Source organism: Mastomys coucha, unplaced genomic scaffold (genome assembly GCF_008632895.1).
Source record: "Mastomys coucha isolate ucsf_1 unplaced genomic scaffold, UCSF_Mcou_1 pScaffold21, whole genome shotgun sequence".
Classification (NCBI taxonomy): Eukaryota; Metazoa; Chordata; class Mammalia; order Rodentia; family Muridae; genus Mastomys; species Mastomys coucha.
In genome coordinates this window covers 157,914,064-157,924,999 of record NW_022196904.1, presented here as the reverse complement: position 1 = coordinate 157,924,999, position 10,936 = coordinate 157,914,064, and the positions used below count along the sequence as shown (strand labels likewise).

At 43.8% G+C, this 10,936-nt stretch overlaps 1 protein-coding gene across 5 annotated transcripts in view; it reads right to left on the bottom strand.

Moving 5' to 3' along the window:
• The window catches only part of Smarca2 (SWI/SNF related, matrix associated, actin dependent regulator of chromatin, subfamily a, member 2), a 173,218-nt gene that overhangs the window by 122,980 nt on the left and 39,302 nt on the right, over nt 1-10,936 (bottom strand). For all 5 annotated transcript variants that reach the window (XM_031390004.1, XM_031390008.1, XM_031390006.1 and 2 more), the window contains 4 exons: nt 8,664-8,790; nt 6,672-6,845; nt 4,279-4,452; nt 2,005-2,175 (listed from right to left, as the gene is read on the bottom strand). In XM_031390004.1, coding sequence (XP_031245864.1) covers nt 2,005-2,175; nt 4,279-4,452; nt 6,672-6,845; nt 8,664-8,790 — 646 coding nt within the window. The remainder of the gene's footprint in view (nt 1-2,004; nt 2,176-4,278; nt 4,453-6,671; nt 6,846-8,663; nt 8,791-10,936) is intronic.

The window sequence follows — 10,936 nt, the reverse complement described above, 5'->3', positions numbered from 1 at the left end:
CCACCCCCAGTGTTGTATCTCTTTGCCTGTGTGCCCTGTTGCCCGCTCTGAAAGTTATCTTTCAGAATCCTGAGTTGGGAGCTAGAGTTCTTCAAGGCCTATAGCGCTACACTTGACAAGAAAATGAGATCCTCCTCAGCAATAAAACGTCTAAATCCGAAAGCAGAGTCATCCCTCCCCCAGCTTCACAATAAGATGAGCTATCGCATACAAAGAGAATCAGGTACAAGAAGGCTCCTTCTCCATCATGTATTCCTTTCCCTTAATTATAAAACAGGTACGAGAACTCGCAAGCCATGAAATTAATTATTTTTTTTTGAAAAAAAAAAAAAAACTTTCCGTTCAATTATTCCGTGTGGAGAGTATACGATTAAATGCTTCCAACCCTCCATTTTCACAGCTCTAATGAACGTTTTCTGTTGATGTTTGTACCTGACCTAATCAGACGTGCTTAGGGAAACAAAAAACGCAGCTGCCTGTGCCTCAGTATCCACCAGGCAATGGTTCCAGGAGACCAACATCTCGGGAGACCAAAATCTGAAGATGCCCAGGTTTCTTGGGCAAATGTCACAGCGTTCCCACGTCACCTCTCTGGGGGTAATCCCTTATGACATCCGTGCAACCTAAATGCTGTTCTGTTAGGCTGTTTGGAATGCAGCGCCAGGAAAAGTTCTGCACATTTTCAACACAAAGAAGACACCTTTCATTTAGGATGCTGAGCCCTCCATCTGTGGGATGCTTGACTGGATGCGCCAAAGTCCAAGGAAATCCAGATTTTCTGGTCCACATTCAGCAGCTTATTGAATGGTAGGTACCCTTATGATATCTGCAGGTTAGAGATGCTACATTTTGTCCTTCAACTTCTTATAATAAGTAGGCTATATTTGACACAAGATTATTTTTTCTCCCTAACTGGTAAAACTTGTATCCATAAGTAAGCTAAGTATTACCTTACTGTGATACCAGGACAGGAGAACTGAATGAAAACGCCCATCGTTTTCAACTGTTCAAACAGATGAAATGTATGTCCAGGGCATCCCAACAGTTTCCTGTCTTCCCTTGGCTTGCTTCTGTCTGTATACTGCATTTCTTGTTTAATTTTCACTCCGTTTTCTTAACTCAGTAGTCCCTGTCACACCGGCATGAAACCTATACAGGAGCTTATTTGCGCCTGTATTCTTTTATCTCCAGGTGACGGTGTACACTTGGTTTAAAATATTACACTGCATTAAAACAGTAGAAATAAAGACTGTTGTGATCATAAAAAGAGAAAAGAGCTATAAGAATAGGTTCTGGCGGCCTGTGGAGGAAGAGGGTGCCTCGGCGGGCCCATCCCAAGATATCCCTTCCCCCCTGAGAGGCCAGACACATGACTATATAGTACAGAATAGAGTTTATTTAGGGCATGGGGAAGGGAGTTAAGAAGGTAGCAGAGGCAGAGAAAGGCAGAGAGAAGGAGAGAGTAGAGAAGTAAAGGCCAGCCATGACCTCATGGAGAGAGGGGGGAAGAGAATGGGAGAGGGGGGAAGAGAATGGGGGAGAGAGGGGGGAAGAGAGTGGGGGAGAGAGAGGGGAAGAGAATGGGGGAGAGAGAGGGGAAGAGAATGGGAGGGGGGAAGAGAATGGGGGAGAGAGGGGGGAAGAGAATGGGGGAGAGAAGGGCCAAGCTAGTAGCAAGAGTAAGAGAGACAAGAGAGTAAGAGAGAAAGGAGGGGCCAAGCAGCCCCTTTTATACAGGGCCAGGCCTACCTGGCTGTTGCCAGGTAACTATGGAGAGGAGCATACCTGGCTGCTGCCAGGAACTGTGGGGGTGGAGTTTAGGCAGAATACCAACATAGACTATGTGCTACCCCACTACAATAACCTTTTTATACCCTTGTCTCTTAATACATCATCTACTTTTACACTAATCTAGGTGACTACTGAAAGTCTGCAATCTACACCTCCCACTAATCAAAGCTGGCTTTTATCAGAGAGCCGCTCTCATCTAAAACCAGAGCTCACCTTCTTCTTCCTCCTCCTCTTCTTCTTCTCTTTGGCTGCTTGGGCCTGCTTGTGCTCCCAAACCAGGTTGGTCAGATTGGCGACATACTCATCGGTCTGCTGCAATAGGTAGGCTAGGCGTCTGTCTTTCTTCTGGTCAATGAGCTTCCTGTAGCCCTCTTCATCTTCAGCCTGTTCAGGAAGGAGAGAAGAATGACAGCATGATGCCCTGACGCTCCCAGCTGCACTTCACGTGACTCTCTCTGTCCACAACCTGAGCATGGTAGTGCCTGGGGCCAACAGATTGAGAGCCGGGCTGCAGGAGCTACCTGTGGCACCTGCAAGATGCAACACCTTGGGCCCGTGACTCTAAAGTGTGTAGCAAAATTATTGCACAAAGACCCACTGTGTGTTTGATATGACTAAGCCCCACTGAATGTGTCATCTAACTAAGCACTTTGGGTCCACTCTTCCATCTTCTGTGCTTCCTGAATTGTTCAGCATTAACGCAAAATTTGACTCACTGAGTCACAAGCCTCTGGGACTGGAGATGACAGTCAGTTTTAAACAAGCCCCATTACTTCCACCTCAACCTCCCATTAAGAAATATCATGGGAATCAAATGGAAAAAAAAACCTATTGATGATGTCCTCTGAGCCACTTAGAGAGCGACATCTTTTAAACACGTCCCAATGAAAGGACATCCCAAAATATTTTTTTCTAGGATGCCTGAATAAAAGGAGAACACCCGATAGTCATACCCGATAGTCTCTAAGAGGTAGCGCTATCCCAGAAGAGCTCAAAGATTCGGCTGTGGGGTGGCAGTCCAGCACGTGCCAGAGCGACAGCAGCTCCAGCACTCAGCATAGCTGCTGTCTGTGCCATGAATGAGCGTGAACTCAAATGCTATTATAACTCTAATTGCTTTTGGCTATGGTTGATCTCACTTGAAGAAAGAGTGATAAAAAACTTCAGTTTCTCTATTATCTGTATATCCCATCATTTAATTGCAAAAATTAATGATTTGCAAATGCCTAATCATTGGTGTCAAACCAATCTGTTGCTAGAGTTCTAATACAGTTTTCCTTCGGTTGAATCAGAAAAATTTGCCTGTTGACTGCTCCGTTTCGTGCACAGGAGTCTCCCTCGCTAGGGCAAGGACTTGGTAACAAAACAGAAATCAGGGAAAGGATGGGAAATAGTGAGATTTTGGAATACCTCAGATGGTGCTTACTGTCTGGAACCCCTGAGGTAATGAAATAAAACATCAACAAGGATCCCCACCAGAGAGTGTCTTTAGGATTTCTAGAACTGTATTTATGAGTGAGGTTTATTCTTACCCACTCAGAAATTCTGTCTCGCACAAAGCTTTGGGTCCCTTACCACTTTTACAGATTTGTTGTTTTTCTAAATTTCATTGTTTGCTTTGTCCAATTCCATAAACAAATGGTCAATAAAGCCCAACACTCAGGCCAATGATGTTAACCCACTCGTTCTACATCTGCATACCCACTAAAAACTAACTGTGCAAAAGTAACGGTGCCAAACACACCTTGGGCCAACAGAGCTGGCACCCAAAAACCCTTCAAATCAACTTCAACTTTTTGTCAGTTTTAGAATTCAAGAATAACTTAGTAAATTTATGTAATTAGTAAAATTATGAATGTCAAGTTGGGGGAGGGGAGAGAAAGAATATGAATCTTGGATTCAAAGACCTGCCTGACCTTGTGATCTAGCCATTCAAAAAAATCTTAGCCACTCATCTCCAAACATGTGTTTAAAGGACTGCATGTGCAATTCTTCCAGATGTGATTATCAAACTCCTGCAAATCACAGTATGTACCTCTCCTTGTGAGGCTATGCAAGTGGATGCTGATAGAAGCCTAGGGTACAAAACTTGTATGCTTATGTGTAACCATGGATCATTAGATACACTGTACAGAAAAGACAAAAAAGTTCTCCCTCCTCCCTCCAGAGGTTCAGACACCTGTGCATATGTGTGTGTATGTGTGTATGATGATATATGATATATATGTATGTGTGTGTGTATATATATGTATATATACATATATATATAACTATCTGCACAACCGATGATGAAGCAGCATACACTGACATCATTCAATATCATATATATGTGTGTGTGTGAATACATACATATATATATGTATACACATGTATGTGTGTGTGTTTGTCACAAGCAGCTTCCCTTTCTTGTCTTAATGCATTGCGTCCCATCCTCAATGCAGAAAGATTCAAGCAGGGTATCTTCCCAGTCTCACATGGGCCCCTTACCATCAGCCTCCGCATCCTCTCCTTCTCAATCCGCTCCGTCTCCCTCTTCTGCTCCCTTTCGGTGTTAGCATGCCAAGTCGCCACTGCTTTGGACAGCTTCTGGATCTTCCCAGCCACAGACCGGTGATATTCCTTAAAATCTTTTGCATGTTGCAAAATACTGTTCAGGTATTCCTAAAGGATACACAAGTGAGAGAAAGGGATGCTTTGGGTACATTCTCCAGAGATGTATCCACATGCCCGATGATGATGATGATGCGATGATGATGATGATGATGATGATGACGATGATGATGATGTGGTGTACCCTGACATCATTCAAAGACCACAATCTACTAATGATGAGGGCCCTGCCTAGAGCTTCTGCAGTACAGGTTGCAGGCTGTGGGCTAGTGTGACTGACTATAAGTCTAGAAAACAGTGGCCGGATTCACTCCCTGATGTGGATGGACAAAATTGGGAAAAGCAGAGACTGACAGGGCTATGGGCTGTATACTGTAAGCTTAGGGAAGAGACACTGCCTTCACCATCAGGGTGTGGTCATCTGAACCCGAAAGAGCAAGGACAAAGGATGACCTACAAAACATCTATGAAAAAATTTACAATACATCCTTCCATCACCCTGAAATAAACATGAGGGTTCTGGGCATTTCCAGTGAAAACCATATTTCTTATGCTCTGACTTAAATTTAGAGCTATGATGTAAAATAAGTTTATACAAAACTGAAGTCTCCATATGCAGTCCAAATCCACTTTTCACAAGGAGGGAAAATACATACCCTACTTACACTGAAATCTGTACTTTTTTTTTATTTTCTCAAAAGGAAACTAAGGCACTAAATTAAGAACAATAAAACAATCATGAGAAAAAAAATCAAATCCTACATCAAATATTTTTAATGTCCTAGAAAGGAATGCTTTTGAATATCTGCCCCCTGTGACTTCTCCAATGGGGCCCTTCAAGGAGTACAGAACATTATATTAAAAATAACTTCCTGCTGGGGGCTAGAAAGATGGCTCAGCACTTATGTGCACTTGTTCATCTTATAGAAGGCCCAGGTTCAATTCCCAGCACCACCACTGTTGATCAAAACCATCTGTAACTCCAGATCCAGGGGTATCCAGGCTTATTCTGGCCTCGGGGGCATCAGGCATGTATATGGCATAAAACCGTATATTTCCTTTTCCAAATTATCTTTCCCCAGAATTTTGTGCTAGGAGACTCACTCATGGCCAACTTAGTCATTAGCTTCCCACAGAATTCTGGGTATCATATCTGTCATAGGCTAAAGATGACCCCAGTTTAGCAGTTCCCAACCTTCCTAATGGTGTGACCCTTTAATACAGTTCCTCATGCTGTGGTGACCACCAACCATACAATTATTTGTGTTGCTACTTCATAACTGCAATTTTGCCACTGTTATGAATTGTAATGTAAAAATCTGTGTTTTCTGACCGTTTTAGGCGAGCTCTGTAAAAGGGTCATTCGACCCCCACGGGGGTTGAAAAGCATTACCTCAGGTCATAAGCTGATGCCCCTCACATAATACGATCAGGAGGTAGATGGAAGCCCTTAGAAAGAGAACCCGGAGAACTTTTTCTTCCTGTCCCCCGCCTTATGAGAACACAAGAAGTTGGCCACCTGCGGCCTGGAGGGAGGTATCACCCCAAGGTAGACTTCGCCTTCTAGCCTCCAGCTCTCTGGAGGTGTTAACAGACTGCTACTGCTAATGAACTACCCAGTCTGGCATTCTGTTAGAGCAGCATCTACTGACCGTCACAGTGGATTGGGTTTCAAGAAAGCTGGGTCCTCAGCCTTATCTTGCTTCCGCCCGTGGGCAGGTCACTCTGCCTGTCTTGACCTAATGTGACACTAACTAGAGTCATTTGGTGAGAAGGGAACCTCAGTTAAGGAACTGCCTCCCTCTGGCCAGTCAACATGTTTGTGGGGCATTTTCTTGATGGGTGTGGGAGGACCCAACTCATTGTGAGTGGGGTCACCCTGGGCAGGTGGTCCTGGTTTGTGTAAGGGAGCAAGTGAGTGAGTTCTAGAGACAGACAGCAAGTCAGTAAGCAGTGCTCTTCTATGGCCTTGGCTTCTGTTCCTTCCATGGCTTCCCCACAAAAAAAAAAACAAAAAACAAAAAAAAAACAAAAAAAAAACGCACCATAACCTGCAAGTCAAAATAAACCCTTTCCTCCCCAGGTTGCTTTGTCAGTGTTCTTCACAGCAATTGAAGCAAAGCAGGGTGCTTTCTGATCCCTGAATGATGTCTGTTCTATGATCCACCCCCACCCCCTCTCCCATGCGCCAACTTTGCAAACATGCTGACCCTGACCCCTGACCCCGTAGGCCACCTCTGACCCAGAAGAACATGCAAAGGTCTAAGGACCTGGTGCTTCTGCCGGCGTTTCCTCTCCTGCTCTATCTTCTGCTGCTTCTCCAGTTTCTCTGTCATGCGTGCCTCACGCAGGGTCTGGCGCTTGCTCCGCTTGTACGCCTTGGAGTTGAGGGCCGTCTCCAGGGTGGTGTCCCTTCGCATGCAGGCCACCACCTCCTGTCTCAGCTATCAGAAGGAGAGTGGCGGTTAGAGAATCCCCCAAACACAACTCCTGAGCCCTGAGCCCTGACCTCCTAGAGTTTCAACTCAGTGGAACAGAAAGAGGATTTGATGCAAGTTTCTCAATCCAATTGCAGTTGGTCAATTACAAAAAGCAAGAAATGGAAATTGTAGCAATTTCACGTGGTAATTTTAAGGACGGTATAAATCTTCTTTCCACATAATTCATATAAAAAACAATTATACAATTGTAACAGTAAAAATAATATGAGGATGTTATGCTAGGTTTGAAATAAAGTTATTCACTCCATTTAATTATTGTAATGGCATTGCTTAGTCAATAAGCCTTTTAATTTTTTTAACTGTCATATTATCGTTCTCTTGCTGATCTACAAGAAGAACAAGAGAGTTGCTGCCCATTCATGTTCCAAGTAACAACAGTAACTCCAACAATGTAAATTCACAGCTTCAAGTAAATAATAAAAATACCCATCTGGGTTTTCTTCCTCTCCAAAAATGATATTATTTAGTATTGAAATTTTATATTGTTCCAAAGACTTGTTTTAGATTACAGTCATATAGCAATGTAACCATATTACATATTACATGCTGATAGGCAGTGGGAACTTGGGGGTCCACCTTATATTGAACCTGAAATTAGTATCAGTCATATCTCTCTAGGAACCTTTGCAGATAAGAGATAATATCAAACAAAAGCCAAGGACCGGCAGGGGTCGAGGAGAGAGACTCATGTCTCAAACTTGAGAACACATGCCAGTGATATTCATTTCCTAACCTGTGTCCAAAAAGTTATTCACTTCTATAAAAAAGTTTCCTCTAATTAAGATGCAGTGGAACCCAGAGACCTTTTCTTTTCCTCCTCTGTTTTAAATGAAACCTGATTTCTGCTCTCTCAAAACCCTAACCAGGTAGTCCCCAGACATTAGATGCCCTTCTAACCCATGATGCCCAGGAAGTCAAATGTGAACTCTAGATGGTAGCAAAAGAGGTGGCTTTGTGATCTCAGTCAGATCCTCCAACACACCGAATTCAATACTTCCAGACTGGGCGTACTCATTGACAGTTCGCTCTGCAGGTCCCATACTTTATGGCAACCCATCTGACAGGAGAGGGGCTCCTTGTCCCCCTAGGCTCAGACAGGCAATCTGTGGAGCAGGGACAAGCACACTCTGACAAAACTCAGCCCAGGGAAAATTAGCTCTACCTCATTCCATTACACGCCTACTAACGTAGAAATCAGAAAATAGATCATTATGCCAGATCTCAATACTGAGGTCTAGGAGACAGTGACTCCTCATTAGTCAACCTGTGACTCTGCTGTGCCCAAATGACCTCAAGTTAAGTTTTGTTGAATAATTAAGTAAAGACATTAGTTGATTGTTTGTTTGTTTCTATAAACATGGGCTAGTGATTAAGAGCAAGACTACTTATCATATTTTTCTGTTTCTGGAGTCCTGGCTACCTTTGTGCATTTGGGTTTACCAGTAACACAATCTACCGCTTCTGTAGTTTTCCTTGGAGTCATAAAGACAAGACACAGATCTCCACAATCTGTTGTCATGGTTTTCATCCACAGTACCAGAATTCGATAACTGATTTTGTACATTACAGTACATACAGAAGGAGAAAAGAATAATAAGCACTTCATACTCCTCACTCTCAGCCATGAACTGTCCGGCTCTACCTCACTAAGTCCCTAGCTTTAGAGCAATGTCAGGTAGACTCGAGGAAGCTCACAGGTCACACCTTAGGGACAATCCCATTGCTTTCCTACATCATGGGTTCACTGGGGAAAAGGTATACCTGACGTTGGAAGTTGAGTAAGCGAAGTGCTTTCAGTTCCACGGTTGCTTTGGTGCGTAAATCTGGTGGCAAGGAGCCAGGCAGACTTTCCAGTTCTTGTATCCTGTGAGCTATGCGAGCCTGAAGTCTAGAAGGAAATAAGAAAAAGGAGGTAGGGCGCGTGGAGATATGCATTGTGATTTCGTCCTCTACGGTCAGCAATGCTTTAGGTTTGGGTTCATGGTAAATTATATTCCACAAACTGACAGTTGATTTCTGACACTCAACTAGGTTTTCTCTCTTTCTTTCTCTCTTCCTTCCTCCCTTCCTTCCTCTCTTTCTTTCTTTCTTTCTTTCTTTCTTTCTTTCTTTCTTTCTTTCTTTCTTCCTTCCTTCCTTCCTTCCTTTCTTTCTTTTTCTCTCTTTTTCTTTTTTTAAAGAAAACAATGTTTACAATTATTTATTTATTGGAGAAGAGGATGCATATGGCATAGTGCAAATAGTGCATGTATGGACAAAAAAAGGACATCTCGGGATTCAAGACAAGGGATGCCTTTACCTGCCCAGCTCTCTCAATGGACCCCCAATGGGGTTTGCAAAAGCTAATCAAGAAAAGGCCCCCTTTGAATTCCTGAAGATAGATGCTTCATGCTACCCAACACACCATGAACTTCTCTGTGGCTTCTCTCTAAGACATGGAAAAGAACTTCATACTAGATTGGGGGGTGGGGGGGAAGGAGAGGGGGAGGGGGAGGGGATAAGAAGTCCCAGACTGCTCTTGACACTGAGAGAATGCAGAGGCAGTCTGGCTAGCTTCCCAACTCCCAGCCTGCCATTGAACAAAGCTGAGGCCACAGTTCTTCCTTCTGTGCTGAGGCCACAGTGACTCCAGTCACAAAAGGGGGTGGCAAGCGCAGTTTTGGGAGCTGAGGCCACATAAGTCAGCCAGCTGAGACATTCCGAGAGCCCTGCCAACCACAACCACTTCCTCTGTGCAGTGCTGGTTTGAGGAAAGAAAGCAAGCTGGGCATCTGCAAAAGTCAGGGGCAGCAGTGAAGAGCAGTTCCTGAAAAGGATGCTGGGGTGGGGGAGTGTTCTCATTTTAGACACCATCAAAAATATAAAAGGACTCCCTCCTAATGAAGGCCGACTCTAGAATAGAAGATATCTCTCCTTAGCCTCTGGCTGCTTATGGCTTGGGCACACATAAACTAGTTTCAAACCCTCCCTTTAAAAATGCACACCACTGAAATCTAGTTTTAGAATAAGCCCCTTCCCCTCAGGTTTGGGATAAAACTGAGAACAGGACTGAAAAGAAAGAGATGTTAAGAAAAGTAGTAAAAAAAAAAAAAAAGAAAGAAAGAAAAGTAGTAATGAGTTAACCCAGTAAACACTCTCAGGACTAGGTGCATTTAATGAGCAATTTTTTAATTCCCAACACACACACACACACACACACACACAAACACACATGAGTACACATACACACACATGTAAATAAATGCTGCAGTGACCCCATGTTACTAATGAGAAAACTGAAGAGACATGTTGACATCACAAAGCTAGACATGGAGGAATCCAAAACCAAAACCTACATTGTAAGGATTACTGTTATCCAAATGGTTTTCCCCATCTATCTATGTAGCCCCAGGTGTCCAAGTAGGCAAAGAAGCGACATCTAAACATTGAATATATGAAGACAAATCAAAACACTAAAAGCAGAATAGAAGTAAAACTAAAACAAGTTTTTAACCTGTAAAACCACTTTGCTTTATAGTTTTATTATCAAGACCACAGTAAAGGGAGTTAGCTATGGGCGGGACGGAAGATGGTGTCACCCATGAACACATTTCAGTATCTACTTGGTTCTAGACTCAGTATGTTCTTTCCTGACTTGAGTATCCTAGAACTTACACTTCCCCTGTGTATTCTGGTTTGGGATGGCAAAGTGGGTCAGGCATTAAACTCAAAGAATGGTGGCTTCTGCCTCCATCTTCCAAAGGATAGGCTCTAGGATGGAATGTGACCACAGGACACTTGGGGTAACTTGTGCTGAGACAAGCCCTCACTGAACTGGGTGGAAAGTTGGAGGGAAGAGAGGGACGTGAGGAGGCCAGGAGCGGGAGGGGGAGCGGGGGGGGGGAGCTTATGGTAACAGTGTGGGTGCCTGGGTACTGTAGCAGTAGGAGCAAAGGGTACACTGCTCCCTGTCGGGGCTGCTAAGTGATTCATTGGTGCATCTCAAGAGTTCTCTCTCCCTCTCCCTCTCCCTCTCCCTCTCCCTTTCCTTGCCC